Here is a 19,048-nt window from a genome sequence, read left to right on the forward strand (position 1 = left end):
CCACGCCTTTCTATCGTTTTAGCATTTTGGCCCATTTTCCTCTGCTCAGGCTTTTAGCAGTCGCTACGAGACAAGCTAACAGGTCAGTGCGAGAGTGCTGGCGGCGGCCATCTTGCTAACTATATGCTAATAGGTTAAGAGCAGGCCGGGTGATGGATGGTGTGTCTGCGAGCATTTAGCAACAAAGTGCTTTCCAAAGCCAAGACGCGAAACCAAAGTGCTTCAAGGACGAGTCCCATGTTTGTGATGAAACGTGAACAAGACAGGAAGTGGATATAGAATTGAAACTGAATGTTGCCATAACGCGTTTAGCATAAGACGTTTCCAAATATTGACATTTATAAACTGATTTTCGGGGGAAACGCACACCGGGGTGGTATTTACTGAATTTGCGATTCGCAAGGAGTCGGAATTCATGACTTTATTTGCACTTTTGTGTCAAAAAGATCTTTTGAAATGTCTGAAATTAAAAAAAAGGGCATTTATGTGGCGATTTTTCTTGGGAGTATCTTTTAGATTTGTGAACATGCTATAATGACAAACCACATTTTTGGCATGTACATGTATTACAATATAATACTATTTTTTTTTTTGCTAATGTGTTATATTTTATTTTGAAATTAATATTGGTGATTTACAACTGTATATCTTCTTTTCCTTTCGGCTTTTCCCTTCAAGGGGTCGCCACAGCAAATCAGTGGCCTCCATCTTTAGAGATTTGATACGCATGTTTGTTTTGGCCAAGCTTTTACGTTGGATGCCCTTCCTGACACAACCCTCTGTATTTATCCGGGCTTGGGACCGGCACAAGAAGACATATGTCCCTTTGTGGCTACAGAACAAGCAACTCGCTCAGTAAAAGGCTCCCAAACACAAAAAAATATGAGTAAATTGGAAAAATTGAATTTATTTCAAAAGTTCTATAGGAAAATATATATTTTTTCTATATTTAATATTTTTTTACAACATGTAAATCGTACTTATTTTGCTACACACAATGGTGATTGAAAAAAAATTACTGTACATCTGCCTATATACTCATCTCACGTGTTAACATTCCGACTAACTTCCCATGTATATATATCAGTGGCAGGCCATGCATGTCACTCCTAGGCCTTCAGTAGTGCTACGTCTGAATCAATCAGCTGCGAGTGTGGTGTGATATTACTAAACGTCCACTAGAAGGTGCCGTAGGCCAGGAAATAACTTGAAGAAACTCAAGAAATACTGTCATTAAAACTGTTAAAATGTTTACTATGAAGGTGTAGACTGTAGAATCATGATAACCTCATAAAATTGCAATGTTATTTGCTATTTGTTCTAGCTTCAGAGCCGTCCAATCGTTCTTAATGACGTCCGTCTTGAAAACGGCTTTAACAGGGTATCTGCAACCACATCCATTTCTTCACCTCCATCAGATATTGGGGGTTGACAAAACCATGATTAAATCAAGACAACAAATTTATTTCCATATTTAGCTCTCTACGGAGACAGTGTGCTAGCTCTGGCCAGTATGCGCTTATCACTCACGGCTAGTCCCTAGCCAATCATGTGACTAGTCAATCTAAATTTATTATTTAATTTGTGGACAAAATATAATTCACATTAGTGTGTGATTCTGATATTTTTAGGCCAGCAGAGAAGGCCTTGCAGGCCCTGGCGGTACACTACGGTGTAATGAAGTGAATCAGTCCTCTAAAGCCGGAGTTTGATGGAAGCGAAGCAGGCTGCATAACAACAACTTATTAGGATGATGAAATGTCCTACAAGCATCCAAACACTCTTAAAAGAAAAGCTCAGCCCAGATAAGGAGCGATGGGAGGCAGGGGCTACAGGAGGGGTGCTTACGATCCTAACCCGATTGGATCGACAGCTGGTGGTGGGGAGGGGACGTAACCACATCAAAATGTCCGTCAAGCCCATGTCATGCATAATTAATTGAGCCCCCTACACAAAAATCCATGCTGATTGCATTACAACCTTTCAGAGAATTCGTCTGAAGTGCATCGCGTCATGTCGTTTAGTGCCACGGTCTATTTTTGCTGCTTTTTTTTTGTGCACATTCACATCTGACATTAAAATAATATGCTTAGTTATCAGCTCTGAGGATTAATCTTGGTTTGAAATGCATATAAAATGTATTGATATAGTACATTCACGCTGTAACACAATACTCTTAAGTGGCTTTTTGTGCTCATTTAAATTTTTATTTAGAGTACACCTGGCGTTCTGATAACAACCACTTTTATACGTAGAGATTTTTGGGACACTCCCGTGGACACTTCGTAAGTGCGGGTGGTCGTAATTCGCACTGGTCGTAAATCGGATGTTACCTGTATTTATGTAGAGGCATTCCCAAATTAGTTCGGATTTTGTTTTTTCTTGCTCTTGGGTGCCGATAAAGTGCTGGCCAGACCGCTGGCATTGTTTTTTACCTTCAAAAAAGGGGCAGCATTTCCCTTTTTTCATGTTAGCACTTTATTACAGCTTCAGATGTTTTTAAAGCGCTATATACTGTATATCAATATGTATGTATTGTATTTTGTACAGCCGCCACCATTTCAAGCTCAGATAACTCCAGACCCATATAATTTAGGAATTAACTTTTTTTCTGATGAAAGAAGAGTCGAAGGTTTCTTACGTTGCATTGAATGTTTACGTAATCCTAAAATTCAATATTCTGTGGGTCCTGTAATTCAAGTGACAATGGCACTGTAGTGGACACATTTTTGCATGTCTGGCAGTGAATGAGTTAATATTGGGAGCTCCCTCTGTGTTCTCTGCCTTTAATTGAACACGGATCCAACGCTGACACCTGCAGGATAGCAAAGGACTTACAACATAAAGAAAAGGGTTGTTAATTCCCCAAGCATCAACTACATGACATAAATAAGACTTTTGAATTAATCCATTTACAGCTCGATTGAGAATATTTTTTCTAAATAGTTCTTTGTCAGGCCTCAAGAAACATACGTAACTTGTCCATAGGCTGGTTTGAGGCTTGTTCAGGACTATTGAGGGCGGGGTACTGGGTGCAAGGCCGGTGGCCTTTGCGGCCACGCCTCCGGAATAAGTGAGGTGAAGAAAATTCGGACAAAGGAGCACGCCATGGCGAGCATGCCGGGGTCCTCTTGCTGGGCTTCGTCCATGCCGTTGTCCATTACCCGCTCCTAAAGACAAACACAACCACACACTCGATTATAAATTCAAGATGTCAGATCTCAAATCAAAATGCATTTATTTCTCCATGGAGAGGAGAGGACCGACCACCAGGCTTATTTCAGAGCCACAAAACGATGTCTGAGTGGTTTTGCACAATGTTATCATCTGATCAAATTAGCAAAGAGTCCAAGATGGCGCCCTCGTAGGCGGCCGTCAGCAAGTGCTCTCACGAGCCTTGCTTTTATTGTTGTTTTTGTGTTGTCTTTTGTTACTTTGTGTTGTTGTGTGTCATGTAGGATGGATACAGATTGTTTTTCAGCATTTTTGGCCACGACATTCTTCAAGGGGGAGACTGAGCTGAGCGGTTGCGCCTTTTTGGCAGCACGAATATGCCAGCACTGTTTTTGATTTCGGAGGGATGTCAGTGCCATTTGACTCTCATCACTGGACAGCTTTGGGGCGATTGTGATTTTTTTGCACCTGTAATGGTCAGCATCAGTCACGTGCGGTCAGGGGAGGCTGGTGAGGCTGTGCCTCACCTGTCATCACGGAAATATCAAATGAAAAAATGAAATGAAAGTTATATTTATTTTGTGATTTGTACTTTAAAGTTCTTTTCCATTTAACTTCACCATTTTTTGGATTCTTTTTCAAAATCGCTAAATTTTCACATTGACTGTTCAAATACTATGTAGAGGTGAGCGGTGAGGCAGCAGCCGGCTGAGCCTCACCATGGATTGTGCAATGACTATGCTAACTGTGCCAGTTTGCTCTGCAGTGAGACCGCAGTGAGTTCATATGTTTGTAAATCTGACTGTGATACGTCAGTGCCTCACCAGCCATGAACCTCACCGCACGTCACTGGTCAGCATTTTCACAGCCCCGCTTTGTTCAGTGGAAAGGTCAGTGCTGTTGGACAGTCTCCGGCTAGATGGATGCATGGCTTGAGGAGCTCACGATAAGAAAGGAGTGTCAGTGCAGAGCGCCAATGCGCATGTGGAACTGTCGCGGCTTGGACCTGAAGCGGATTTACGTGGGACGGGAGATTTGAGACGGTCTCTTTTCGTCAATGGATACTGCAGCTTCATGTTTGCTTTCAACATTTATCTTGTAGCAGGCTCGCATATTTCACCATGTCCCGGATCCATTGGTGAAAAAGATGCTTTGATCGTCTCCTTTTTCATTTTGAATTGCTTCATACATCAAAGAGGGTGCAGAAAGCCCTTAAGATAGAATGTGTGTGTGTTTTGTGTTACATTGTTACATAGGTGTTTTGTTTTGACTTCAAGATGGCGCCGCGAGAGTGGCTGCGTTTACAGCAGGGTTCTCAAACTCCGGTCCTCGAGGGTCCTAGTCCTACATGTTTTCCAAGTCACCCCGTTGCAACGCACCTGTTGCAACACAGCCTCAGGTGCGTTGCAACAAGGAGACTTGGAAAACATGTAGGACTGCAGCCCTCGAGGACCGGAGTTTGAGACCCCTGGTTTACAGCAACTCCTGTATTTTGGTTTTCTACTTCTTCCTTTCCTCTTACTTTTATCACTTTGCTGCTGTGAAATGTAAATGTGTCCACTGCGAGACTAATAAAGGCTAATCCAATCCAATACGCACCAGTTCCCATATGCCCCGTTGCATTTCTGCTTCCTCCCAAGCTTGAGCTCGTTCGGGATCCTGAACGTTCGCAAGTTCTTCCTGCTGCTGTTGAGGCGCGACTGTTCTGAAGGGAAACCAGCCTACCCGGTGCCTAAAAAGAAAAAGTACAATTCTTGCTTCAGGCAGCGTTCAATGGTTAGAGTCCAGGATGCCGCCAGTCATCTCTCCCGGTGACTCACAGGTAGACGAGAATCACGGCTCCCACCACCACGGTAAAGCGAGCAAATGAGACATGGAAGTAGACGAAGCTGAGCAGGCCGCAGACACAGAAGAACGCGTACAGCCAGTCCAGCCAGTCACGATCAAACTCGTCCAGGACGGCGTGCGCAGGCGGCGGGAGTGCGGCTTCGTCGGGCTGGGGAGGGGGCGGCTGTGAGGTGGCAGGGGGGACACTGGGAGTCTGGGTGGCCACCATCGCGGCTTGACTGCAAATAGAAAGAAAGAGTGACATACTGCATACCTGCCAATTTCTGAAACCAGAAAAGTCGAGCAGCCGCAGTTCTGGTCATAGGGAAAAGGGGGCAAAGCCCCCCTGAAGCCAAACAATTTTTAACATTACAACCAAACCACACAGCGCCACGGTGGGTGGCGGACTATTTTTCCACGGCCCCTTTGAGTGCAGACGTGGTTTGCTATCGACTGAAGTACTTTTGCTGTTATGGGACCGAAAAAGACCCCACCACAGGCTAGTGTTAAGTCGAATAGGACACAAAAGAAAATTACGGTCGAGCAGAAGAAGGAGATCATCGAAAAACACGAACGAGGTGTGCGTTTGTGTGACATAGCGTCCCAGTACGAGCATGCTAAGTCGACCATTGCTACATGTGGCGAAGGGTGTTTCTGTGTTTTCTAAGAAACGGTCTCAGGCAATAGAAGAGGTTGAAAAACTTCTGTTGATTTGGATTAACGAAAAGCAGCTAGCAGGGGACAGTGTGAATGAGGGTATTATCTCCGAGAAAGCACGGCGACTTCACTCGGATATCATCAAGAGGCAACTACATCAACGATCATCACTTTATTATACAGTACCGGGTTAGATGGAGGACATTGATTCGCTGTGGCGACCCCTGAAGGGAAAAGCCGAAAGGAAAAGAGGAAGAAGACAGTTTATTTATTTAATTACAATACAATAGCACATTTATTTTACATAAAAAAAGATCTATTTGTGTAGTTTTAAGTGTAGCTTATTTATTAGAAATTTATGTTGTATAGGGACCTGGAAACAGATTATTCTGTATTTTAATGGTTTCCTATGGGAAATTAATGTTTGGAAGACACACTTTTCGCCTTACACATTCTGTCTGGGAACCAATTAAGTAAGCTGAAGTATCACTGTACTTGTGAAAAAATACCCATATTTCAACTTCTCAATCATGAAAATATGTTTGCTACTATTTTAAGAAAACAAAACAGAACTATTTTACAATCAACCAAACATGTAATAATCAATCTTGTTTGAAAAACACAACTAATCGTAAGACATTGTAATATGCACATCTAATTTAGAATCCAATGGGTTGACAAAAATAGCTCAAATTTGAAAGACATTTCAAACTTGTGATGTGTAATTTCATAACGGGTGAATTTAACATTGGCCACATTCACCTTTTCTTGACCAAACTATAACTCCTGGAAATGCTTGGGAGTATTTCTCACGAAACGACTGTGGTTTTCTTTTTCGATTACACACATTTTGTTGCGTTTTTCTCCGACAGATGCCATTACATTACAATGATAAAAACGATGCTAACTCTTGACTCTCGATTCCAGGAATGACCTGCAGCATGCACTTGCGCAATCCAGCGAGAGGAAGCTAACAGCTGGCATTGTGCCGATCGCCTGTTCTAAATTTAGGTACGATCATTAGCGATCTTGTGCTTTGAATGAATGTTGAGTATTTACTATTTTGACAATTTTTGACTTGTTTTAATTGGAAACCGTAATTTTCATTAATAACCGCAACCCGGAATGGGATAATGAGAACCGTACTCATTACGGCAAAACCATAGTAGTCTGCAGGTATGAACACTGTCACAATCCTTTGGGTTTGGGTTGTACTGTACTGCAAGCAACATCCAGGAGACATTTACTCACTACTGCATGCAGTAGTTCCACGTGTACATCTGCTGCCACCAAAGCATCTGAATAGGCATCAACATTTGGCCACCTCGCAGAAGGACCGAGCTTCACCTTGCAGAGGCGACCGAGCTCCACCTTGAGGCCTGGTGATGAACATGAACAAAAAAAAAAGAAACAAACTTGTCTTCTCAAAGAATAAAATATGAGGTAATATGTTGTGCGTACAATTGAGGGACACCAGCAGGGGGGTTGAAACTGACGGTGCCACCACGACGTCTGAGATCGTCACAAAGTGCTGACTTTGCACTTTCGGAACGCTAACAAAAGACGAAAAGACATGTCAGAAGCTGACATGTGAAAGAGATGACAAAGACACACAAGAGGTACACAAAGGCGGTTTGGTACTCACACCGGCATTGAGTGTGGTGGCGCAATGGGGCGCAGGCGAGCCCGGCGGGGTGCAGGAGCTGCATACCAAATGCATGATGTCATACTCATCGTGCGCCTGTTCCACATAATTGCCGCGGACAATAAAGACAAAAAGTGTGGAGTGAGGGTTGACGTATGTATGAAACATTCTTGTGATTACATTAAATTTAAATTGACAGTGAAAACGTGAGATGGAGCCATTTGACAGCATACTTGCCAACCTGCGAGATACTGTGACCTTACTAACAGCTACATTTTTCTTTACTTACTGAGAAAAAAACCATATGCACGTGTGATGTTTGATTGCACAATTTTATAAACAAAATTTCGCATGTAAACATGTATACTTTTAACAAGTTTCAACATATTTCTAGAAATAATCAAACGCAAACGTGTTCTTTGTTGTCGAGCATTGTTTTGTTTTTTTGCAATGGACAAATTAAATTTGCAGTGGACAAATTGTATTTGTCCAATGCAAAAAAAAAAACAATGCTCTACAACAAAGAACACGTTTGATTACAACAACAAAAAAAAAATTTGAAGTTGTGTTCTTACTATATATAATGTTTATAAAAAAATATGAATATTACCGCAAAAAAAAAGTGTTTAATTTAAAAATGTTTAATTCAAAATTCCACTTGACCTGAACTTGTCTTCTCTTTCACAGACTTTTCACACGGACTTGTTTTCTCTGTGGTCGACTTCAGTCTTTATGAGTAGGGGTATCTGTTATAATTAACATTACTGCTAATATTTAATGACGAAAACGGAATCGAAAATATATCAACATTATATTTAACAATTTTTGTGTTTTCCATACAAACTTCCTTGTATGCCAGACACATCTAAAAATGTGCAAAAAATCATCCAAAATACGGCCGGTTGACAGGTTTGTGATAGCCACTCATCATCCAGCCACCAGAAATTGAGGTCAGGTTCTTTGCAGTGGCAGGAAAATATCAGATGGTGGCGGTATTGCACCATTAAGCTAATTTGTGAACCCTAAATGACATCACAGAAGAAGAAAAGGCAAGAATGCTGGGAAGTACAATTTTGGTACCACTGTGTTTTGTGTTTGATTTTTTTTTGTGTGTGTTTGTGGTAAAAAATAATGCTTTTGATGTGTGTATTTAACCAGTAAAATACTCCAACATGCGGCTTTTCATATAAAAAAGTTTAAAATACTGTCAGCTCTCACAGACTAAATCAATTTTGAAGGACCACTGCAAGTAACCAAAGTGAGGTTTATATTGCCACCCCAAAACAAATGTCTGATTTCCTGTTTTTTTCCACACTGAGAGCTGCTTCTGGATTTAGAAAGAAGTTTACATGATCATCGGGGATCTAGGGTGCTGCTGTGGTGAAAGTTTACCTGTCGCAGTATATCTCGTAGCTGGAGGTGGTCCTGCAAGAGCTTCCCTGAGTACAACAGACGGTGATCTCTGGACCGCTGCAGTTCACATTGAGAAAATGTTTAATAGACAAGTTGAGAATAATAATAATAATAATAATAATAATAAGAAATTTCATTTCTAAGCACCTTTCAAAACTCTCAACGTCAACTTTACAGTCACAGGATAAGTTTTTCTGTGGGTGAGCAGCAGCAGCCACACACACCAGCGTTCACTCAACCCGGAATAACTCAAAAAGATAGAAAGCTAGCTAGCTAATAGAATGTTAGATAGCTAGCTAATAGATAGCTGCTAGAAAGCTAGCTAGCTAATAGAATGCTACATAGCTAGCTAATAGATAGCTAGCTAACTAGATAGCTAATATGTTTCCTGACTCAAATAGCAGGTAAGGTAACATGACACTTATGGGCAATGTTCCCTCTGAGATGCGCGTGTGCGCAATCGCGCACTGCTTGCACATACTCAGTGCACAAGAACATCTATGTAGTGCACATTTTGCAATGTAACTCAATGAGTGACAGGTGTCCAGCCAATAATGCCGTACAGTTCACGTACGCTACGCAGCCAATCGGAGCAGAACGGCACGAATGTGCCCTGCCCATAGGCGCCGTGATACTGCCATGAAACTAGTGTGTGGCCACAGCTACACATTAGTGATGGGAAATCCGGCTCTTTTCAGAGAGCCGGTTCTTTTGGCTCGTCTCACTAAAAAGATCTGGCTCTTTTGGCTCCCAAATGGTTCCTCAGTTTGTTTGCTGTTTCTTTTTTTTGCTTAAATTAATTAACTACCAAAAATCATGTAAAATGATGTAAAAAACAAATTACTCATGTACAAAATACACTATATCAAATATTTTTATTTGTATGGCTTCATTTATATTCATCCACGAACTTTCACTTTCCCTGTGGTTACTCTGGTCTCATGATCAGCTGTCACTAATTTGCTTTTCATATTAATAATGCCATCATACCAACTAGTAAAAAATATAATAATTCAATCATAACAACAACATAATGTGATAACATTTGTCCACCTGTCTACCCCCACCCCCTCCCCTTCACTGCTGCGTCTGTCAGTCAGTCATTCTCCCCTCCCTCCTCTACCACGGATATCGACCAATCGCGTGCGGCTTTAACCGAAGACTGGGGGCGGGGAATAGAGGACAAAAAAGTCTGCTCCCATTTCCGGCTCCTTGTTAGGAACCGGCTCTCTTCGTTCACTTCAGAGATGTCAGAGATTGCCTTGTCAGATATAAAGTATATATATATTTACCCAGCCCCTATTGACTTACATAACAGTTGCGTGTGAGCACATGCCCGAAGAGCATTGTTGTCGTTTTTTTTCCTGCCACAAGTTTTCCTGTATATGATGTTCATGACGCCAAACATTCGTGACAAGTGAGCGTCAGCGCAGAGTGCCTGTCGCGGCTTGGAATTGAAGCGGATTTATGTGGGACAGGAGATGTGAGACAATCTCGTTTGGTCAATTGATGCTACAGCTTCATGTTTGCTTTCAACATTTAGCTTGTAGTCGACGTGCACATTCCAACATGACGTGCCTGATCCACTGCTGAAAAGGACATTTTGATCCTCTCCTCTTTCATCTACAACTGCTTTTTGACACAAAGAGGGTACAGCAAGTACTGACGAATGAATGACTCTGTGTCTTTGTGTTGTCATATTATTTATTATTTAGTTTGATTGAACACTCCAAATTGCCCTTAGGTGTGAGTGGGAGAGTGACTGTTGTTTGTCTCTGTGTGCCCCGCGATTGGCTGGCAACCAATTCAGGGTGTCCCCTGCCTCATGCCCGAAGACAGCTGAGATAGGCTGCAGCACCCCCCGCGACCGTAGTGAGAAATAAGCGGTACGGAAAATGGATGGATGGATAGTTTTTTTGTTTTCTTTCCTTTCCTCTTCCTTTCATAACTTTGCTACAAGTGTTACTTTCGGGTAGAGTGAACGCTGGTGCGAATGGCTGCCGCAGCTCATCCGCACAAAAAAAAAAATGTGACTGTAAAGTGTCCCTGAGAGTTTTGAAAGGCGCTTATAAATGAAATGTATTGTTATTATTAAGTGTTTTATCATAAATGTGACTTACTGTCTTATTGGGGTACACAGTGGCAATGTGACTCTTGAGCTCCTCCACAGTCCAGCTCAGGAAGCAGTTGATGGTGCAGTCTTTGTGCCTCTGGTCGGGGATCTTAATGACTAGAGTGACCGAGGCGTCTGCTCCCGCTGACTCCATGGATCGTGGTCGTAATGCCGGCAAAGGTCAGGGGGCATTGAGCTCGCACCTTAGCAGGCAGCTCCACTCAAAGCATCATTGGGGGACGCTTGCTGTTCTACATTATCCGTTGGTGTTGCTTTCGTCTATATTAAGATATTAAGTGAAAAGGGGAAGAGATTGAAACAATTCATATGCACTAGGTACGCTACAGCGACCTATATTCCACCAGATTGTTTCTGTCCAGTGAACCGACGGCACTCTGTACACGCAGTCGTATATCATTGCATTTTTGTGAAGTACGTAATGTTTTTCGTGGGATTTTTCAAGCTATGCAGCTTATGATGACATATTACATGTTTCCCTCCATGCTGGTTCTTGAAATTTCCGAAAACGACAACAAGAAACGGGGGAAGAAATGTGAAGTTTACGCTCTTTTTCCTAACACTATTGTTTATAAAGGTGAGTAAGTTGTATTTTTATAACTCATAGAATTGGTAGAATATATATTGTTCTCCATAACTGCCAAGCAAAAAGAAGCATGAGCATATATATTTCTAGAGCTCGCAATTTCCTTTCCTAGTATTCAGTGACAGCCATATTTGATTTCTGACGAAAATCTGTCTGCATTCGATCATTGATATTTGCCAATTTATACTTTGACTCTTTTCTTGTTTTCTGTTCTTGTTTAGAATTTCAAATTTCCAATGGTACCTTACTCGTAAAGATCTGCCAAAAATTAAGAAGGTTATGATAGTTTAAACTGTAATAAATGACTCTCCATGAGTCGTCACCTTACCGTGGTGGAGGGGTTTGTGTGTCCCAATGATCCTAGGAGCTAGGTTGTCTGGGGCTTTATGCCCCTGGTAGGGTCACCCATGACAAACAGGTCCTGGGTGAGGGACCAGACAAAGTACGACTCAGAAGACCCCATATGAAGAAAAACACAAATGAATTTGGTTTTCCCTTGCCCGGACGCGGGTCACCGGGGCCCCTCTCTGGAGCCAGGCCTGGAGATGGGGCTCGTTGGCGAGCGCCTGGTGGCCGGGCCTACACCCATGGGGCCTGGTCGGGCTGAGCCCGAAGAGGAAATGTGGGTCGCTCTTCTCAAGGGCTCACCACCCATAGGAGGGGCCAGAGGGGTCGGGTGCATTGTGAGCTGGGCGGCAGCCAAAGGCGGGGACCCTGGCGGTCCGACCCTCGACTGCAGAAGCTAGCTCTTGGGACGTGGAATGTCACCTCTCTTCCAGGGAAGGAGCCCGAGCTGGTGCACGAGGTCGAAAAGTTCCGACTAGACACAGTTGGGCTTGCCTCCACACACAGCCTGGGTTCCGGTACCAGCACTCTCGAAAGGGGTTGAACTCTCTTCCACTCTGGAGTTGCCCACGGTGAGAGGCGTAGAGCAGGTGTCGGCATACTTATTGCCCCCGGCTCGCCGCCTGTACATTGGGATTCACCCCGGTAGACGAAAGAGTTGCTTCCCTCCGCCTTCGGGTGGGGGGATGGGTTCTGACTGTTGTCTGTGCAAATGCACCAAACAACAGTTCAGTGTACCCATCCTTTTTGGAGATCTTAGGGGGTGTGCTGGAGAGCACTCCCCCTGGGGACTCCCTTGTTCTGTTGGGTGATTTCAATGCTCATGTGGGCAATGACAGTGAGACCTGGAGGGGGGGGTGATTGGGAGGAACGGCCCCCCCGATCAGAACAGGAGTGGTGTTTTGTTATTGGACTTCTGTGCTTGACACGGATTGTCTATAACAAACACTTTATTCAAACATAAGGGTATCCATATGTGCATGTGGCACCAGGACACCCTTGGTCGTAGTTCGATGATTGACTTTATAGTTGTATCATCGGATTTGCGGCCTCATGTTTTGGACACTCGAGTGAAGAGAGGGACGGAGCTGTCAACTGATCACCACCTAGTGGTGAGTAGGCTCCGTTGGTGGGGGAAAATGCCAGTCCGACCCGGGAGACCCAAACGTGTTGAGAGGGTTTGTTGGGAACGTCTGGCGGAATCCCCTGTCAGAAGGAGTTTCATCTCCCACCTCCGGCAGAACTTTACACATGTCCCGGGGGAGGTGGGGGACATTGAGTCCGAATGGACCATGTTCCGTACCTCCCTTTCTGAGGCGGCAAATCGGAGTTGTGGCCGTAAGGTTGTTGGTGCCTGTCGTGGCAGCAACCCCCGTAGTCGCTGGTGGACACCAGTAGGAAGGGATGCCGTAAAGCTGAAGGAGACCTACCGGGCCTATATAGCCTGTGGGACCCCCGAGACAGCTGACAGGTATCGATTAGCCAAGCGGAATGCAGCCTCGGTGGTCGCCAAGGCAAAAACACGGGCATGGGAAGAGTTCGGTGAGGCCATGCAAGCCGACTTCCGGAAACTTCGAGGAAATTCTGGTCCACCATCCGGCATCTCAGGAGGGGAAAGCAGTGCACCACTAACACTGTGTACAGTGAGGATGGGCCGCTGCCTCTCTCTCTTGAGCGTTTCGCAGCCTCATGTAAAGCGCCTGGGATGAGAATCAGCACCTCCAAATCTGAGACAATGGTTCTCAGTCGGAAAAGGGTGGAGTGCCCTCTCCGGGTCGGGGAGTAGATTTTGCCTCAAGTGGAGGAGTTTAAGTATCTGGGAGTCTTGTTCACGAATGAGGGTATAAGAGAGCGAGAGGTCGACAGGCGGATCGGTGCGGCATCTGCTGTGATGCGGACTTTGTACCGATCTGTCGTGGTGAAGAAGGAGCTGAGCCAAAAAGCAAAGCTCTCAATCTACCCGTCGATCTACATCCCAACCTTCATCTATGGTCACGAGCTATGGGTTGTGTCCGAAAGAACGAGATCCCGGATGCAAGCGGCCGAAATGAGCTTTCTCCGTAGGGTGTCCGGGCTCTCCCTTAGAGATAAGGTGAGAAGCCCGGTCATCGGGGAGGGGCTCAAAGTCGAGCCGCTTCTCCTCCACATCAAGAGGAGTCAGATGAGGTGGGTCGGGCATCTGATCAGGATGCCCCCAGGACGCCTCCCTGGTGAGGTGTTCCGAGCATGCCCCACTGGCAGGAGACCCCGGGGACGACCCAGGACACGCTGGAGAGACTATGTCTCCCAGCTGGCATGGGAACGCCTCGGGATCCACCAGGACGAGCTAGAAGAAGTGGCTGGGGAGAGGGAAGTCTGGGCTTCCCTACTGAAGCTGCTGCCCCCGCAACCAGACCTCAGATAAGCGGCAGAAGATGGATGGATGGAACTGTAATAAAGAACTCGGTCACAGATTTTCATTGTTTTAACTGTGTACTTACAGGCCGAAAACCCCCTCATCTTTCGAAAATTACAAATTCCATTATTTCTTTGTTATTTGTCATAGAACAATAATCTATCCCTCATTTGAACGCTATTTAAATGCACTTTAATATGGTATGAGAAAATGTGTGATGAATTATTTCAAATTTTTGTCACATCCCTATTTGCACTCACAGGACACTGGGCGCAGCTTAATGGACACTAGTACTGCCTTTTTTAATTTAGGAAGCAAGTTTAATTTTTAAAACTATTTACAACGTCACACGTGTTTAACTGGATGGTGATGACCTGGCGAGAAGATTTTAACACATACATCAACACCACGCACGCCGTCGAGTAATGTTTACCAACGTTAGCTCGGCGGCTATCCCGGTTAGCTAGCTACAGCGCTCGGAATCTGCCGCGATTCTCTCCCGGTTGACTCACGGCTTAGACAACGCGAGTATAAATCGGAAAAAAAAACGATTGTACGAGCCCTTGTGTACCTGACAAGAATTCCGCGAGGGCAAATTCCGCAGCCGTGGTGTTCCACTTTTGATTTACTGTATCCGTCTTGTTGTTAATGACGTAACGGTGGAGTTTAAAGGAGACGTCATAAACAAGCATCAGAACGTGTCATATAAGCGCGACATTTGTGCTAAACATGACAAGGGCGTATGGTGATTCCTATCTATTTCTATGGTGATTCGCTTTCAGCCGAAACAGTGTCGTCTAATTCTGCATTACACATTTTATACTAATTGAATGTATAAAATAAACAACGAAAGCATTTTTGTTTTATTTACTTCTAATGTATACTTTAGTAACGCTCACATTAGTTTAACACGTATCAGTCGCGAGTACGAAAATCTCCCGATTTATGATTTTTGAAACTTAACATGTATGTAATATCAGATTCAACGCATTTATTTCACCAAACCAACACGTTGCATAACTTAGCTAAAGTTGTCTACGTCTTAAGCGCAACTTAAATTGTGTTGTGTTTTTTTTCTTCATAAAACTAATGTGCTAATAAATATGTGATTATAATCTTGTAAATGATGCCTTGCCATTTACAGCCTGTCTCCATGGGGTCACGTTGGAACCATTAAGTTTTTTTTTTTTTAAGGAAAACGATTGCAAGATTTTAAGAAAGATACATTTAAATGTTTGGTGTAAGTTGAATCAGTTTTAAAAAATACAAATTTCAACCATGTTGCATAGTAAATTCATTTGATTAATATTTTATATTATTCACAGTGCATTTAGATAAAATGAATCTCCCATTTTTTTAATTTGGGAGTGAAAGAACGTGTTGAAATGAAGACTTTACCCATGAGCATTGGGCAATTGATTAAAAGTTAGGGATATTGGGTGTTTTTAGACTGGATACAAAAACCCAATGATCCAATGTTAACCCAATGATCCAATGTTTTTGTGAGAACTGTATCAATAAAAATTCAAGCTGATGTTTTTGTTGCATTCAAAGCTTGAGTTTGAGCAGAACCTCGTCAGCCAGCCTCTTGTTATAGCGATCGATCTTCCAATGTCCTGGCATCCACCCGAGCAGGAACCGGCGGAAATCAGTCCACGCAAAGGCGAACATCTCCCTCCATTCTGCTTCCAATGCCGCAAAGTCTACCTGAGTGTTCACGGCATGCTTTAACTCAGAAAAGTAGTGATTCAGCAGGCCTGGCACCTTCTTGTCACACTCCCTTTCTTCAAGGCAGCTTCCTAGGAAGTAGGCCACATCTTTCATCCCACAGCCACCACCTACATACTGAAAGTCCACAGCTGCCACATCCCGTCCATCAGTGGAGAAGCAGAAGTTGGCAAGCTTAGCATCGCCATGCACAATGGTAAGGAAGCAGCAACTATTCAATGCCTCATCCACGGCGCCGGCTGCAGCCTTCAGCCTGGCATCTTCCATGGCCTCCAGCTCATCTGGGCGTGTCTCCAGGTGCCAATAGGTGCCTATTGGCCACAGGCCCACTGGGGCGACCCCCAGGAAGTGAGCATGGAAGTGGGCCAACCAACTGAGGCACGCTTTCATCTCATAATCTTTCACCTTGGTTCTGTGAGGACAACAAAAGGGGATTGCATGCCAACATACTCTATGTGGGGCAAAATGTCTAATCGTATTCAGTTTATTTTTTAAAGTACGGAAAAGTAAGGGGAAAAAATGAGTTCACACATCAAAAATCTACAACTCTGCCACTTTAGGGACTGCAACACAAAAATTGTTCACTGTTGATTTTCCAGTGCATATTTATTAAAAAATGCAAATATAGTCTCATTAGATCCACGATCAGTATATGTTTGTGGACTCATTTTTCAGAAATAAATAAAGACTTACTTAGTTTGGCCATCTTTTGGAGGGAGATGTCCTACGACTTCAAACGCAAAAAAAATGCATAAAATGACCAATTTTAAATAAAACAATTACCTTCTTTGGTCATAACCAGACACATCCAGGTCTTCCAACACGATTAGCATCTCATCTCCGTGGGAACAAGCGGCGAGACAGGCTGGTATCCTACACTTGGAGTTGGTGGCGTAGTTCTGATACCAGTGGGTCTCCACCTCGTAGGACCTCACCTTCCTCGTGTGGGAGCGATGGGCGGCGGGGTCGGCGGCGTGTTCGGTCCCCTGACGGGGAAATTTGACGTGCTTGACGACCACAGATGGCCGCTCACAACCTTCCAGGTGCAGGCGGACGATCTCGCCGTAGCCGCTCCACAGCGTCTGAATCTTTGCACCGACATGTAGTGACGCGGCGCCGCACGCCCGTAGGACCGCTTCCCGGTGTTCTGGTTTCATTTTCAATTACTGTTGAGTGTCAAAACGAGTCGGAATGGAAACAGATGTGAACATCGAACACTTGGCCGAGCTCTGCTTGTAAACGGACTCGCTACACTTTTACGAAGCACAAAACTTTCGTCGGCTCTTTTGAGTTTGACACTTTTCGGATACTTTATTCAGAAAACAATCATTTGACGTACCGCTTGTAAAATGGAATTCCGCGTTGAACAAACTCTTGGAAAAGCGAAAGTTATACGGCAAGCCCATTAGGACTAACTTGTACATTGGTTTAAACCAGGTGTGTCTATCTAGCTCCGCAAACGAATTGTTTGAAATTCAATTGGTTGTAACAAAACTTGTATTTTAGTAACACTTACCAAAGGCGGTTCCACTTCTTGACGAAGGCCTAAAGTCTATCTCGATATCGAAAGGTGTTTCACCGGTACTCTGGTCCTGGAATCTATTCGTCAGGAAATTGTACGGCGAGTCTAATGGGACAAACACAATACTCTGCCTTCCCAAATCTTGAAAAAATAGCAACTACATAACAGTATAAAAAATTCCGTGCTAAGAACTCACGCACCATCCATCCTGAGAATTTCTGTCGAGCAAGTTTTACATTTAAGAACCAATTTTCCTCTTCTGGAGAGGAGATACGGTTATAATCAAACCAGTCCCCCTCAGTACGTAATTTCCAACATTTCAGCGGACCATGTGTAACAGAGTTGTGCACTTAGATTTTTAAATTATGAAGGAAGTGACGCAACGGCGCACAGTATGGCACCATGTCCCGCCCATAGTTTCCAGAACAATCTCGAGGAGATTGTTATTGGACTCGATTAACGTGCATTTTCATAACAATATCTTATTTTGTTTCCCCTTTTGTACTGTCTAGTGTTATCTAATTAGTTCCCTTATTCATTTCGAGACCAGATTACTTTTTTGTGTCATTATTTACTTCACGTTTTGTCGAGTGGAACTTTGAAGCACATGTTCTTCATAGTGCTTTTCTATTGCGCAGTTAATCACAAGACGAAACCCATGCGACTTCACCCATCCCTTCTGCCATACTGCGTTGCAGGTAATAATTGCTTCATTTCGTTTTTATTGTACAATATTTAGTTTCTTGTGTCGTGTTTCATTTGCCCGTGAATGTTCGGCGGGTTGAACTGTGCGCCCTTGCAAGCGCACTGCGTGTTCTGCCGAGTCTCCGCGTATGATGCGTTCAGGGACATCATGTAAATAACATTGAGCTTGTGTTGTATTCTCTTTTTCTGTAAATAACCACTATACGATCACACGTTGTTCATTATGTTTTGTTATCTACAATGTTTTCCATATTGAGAACAATCTCGAGGAGATTCAGGTTAATCACAAGACGAAACCCATGCGACTTCACCCATCCCTTCTGCCATACTGTGTTGCAGAAATAAAAGAAATAAAAAGACACATCCACGCGTCTGGTCTCATTAATACGGCAGCATCGTGGAGATGAAGACAGTCACTGCTGTGACACCCGTCACACACAGTTGGTGCCATTTTACACCAGATTTTTGAAGTCATAAACATAAATCTTTTCTTTCGGCTGTTCCCTTCAAGGGGTCGCCACAGCAAATCAGTGTCCTCCATCTTGAGAGGTTTGATCCACATGTTTGTTTTGGCCAAGCTTTTACGTCGGATGCCCTTCCTGACACAACCCGCAGTATTTATCCGGGCTTGGGACCGGCACAAGAAGACATATGTTCCTTTGTGGCTACAGAACAAGCAACTCACTCAGTAAAAGACTCCCAAACACAAAATGGTAATCGGCACAGCAACATTCTAAAAAGCAAAAACTATACTCATCATTTGATGACAATGATCTGATCTTACTGTGAAATGGATAAACCTAAAATTAGTTTTGCTAAAAAAAACTTACATTACCCTTTAGTTGGAATGCTACTGTACTGTACATTTACAGCATACATCTCAGTTTGCTGACATTTTTACTATGCTTAGAATATCTTGT

At 43.6% G+C, this 19,048-nt stretch overlaps 2 protein-coding genes across 3 annotated transcripts; both read right to left on the reverse strand.

The window, feature by feature from the left end:
* Positions 1-797: 797 nt before the first annotated feature.
* On the reverse strand, positions 798-14,861 carry LOC148896326 (homocysteine-responsive endoplasmic reticulum-resident ubiquitin-like domain member 2 protein). The gene is given in 10 exon segments (XM_088999217.1): positions 798-3,170; positions 4,774-4,906; positions 4,995-5,240; positions 6,910-6,989; positions 6,992-7,037; positions 7,120-7,211; positions 7,304-7,399; positions 8,696-8,773; positions 10,837-11,108; positions 14,745-14,861. Coding segments are annotated over 9 exon segments (1,077 nt in total). The 5' UTR covers positions 10,984-11,108; positions 14,745-14,861; the 3' UTR covers positions 798-3,011.
* Positions 14,862-14,980: 119 nt separating this feature from the next.
* Positions 14,981-17,645, reverse strand: pkdc (protein kinase-like domain containing). 2 transcript variants are annotated; one of them, XM_088999218.1, is made up of 4 exons: positions 17,624-17,645; positions 17,418-17,528; positions 16,685-17,048; positions 14,981-16,313 (listed from the first exon to the last, which is right to left on the reverse strand). In XM_088999218.1, the coding sequence occupies exons 1-4, from the start codon at positions 17,628-17,630 to the stop codon at positions 15,722-15,724; spliced, it is 1,074 nt and encodes a 357-aa protein (XP_088855344.1). In that variant the 5' UTR covers positions 17,631-17,645; the 3' UTR covers positions 14,981-15,721. The 2 variants fall into 2 exon arrangements, with proteins under 2 accessions (XP_088855344.1, XP_088855345.1); XM_088999219.1 differs by lacking the exon at positions 17,624-17,645 and having other exon boundaries at positions 16,685-17,067; positions 17,418-17,505.
* Positions 17,646-19,048: the final 1,403 nt, after the last annotated feature.

This window comes from Hippocampus bargibanti, linkage group LG06 (assembly GCF_051943395.1).
Source record: "Hippocampus bargibanti isolate YZ-2025 linkage group LG06, ASM5194339v1, whole genome shotgun sequence".
Lineage (NCBI taxonomy): Eukaryota > Metazoa > Chordata > Actinopteri > Syngnathiformes > Syngnathidae > Hippocampus > Hippocampus bargibanti.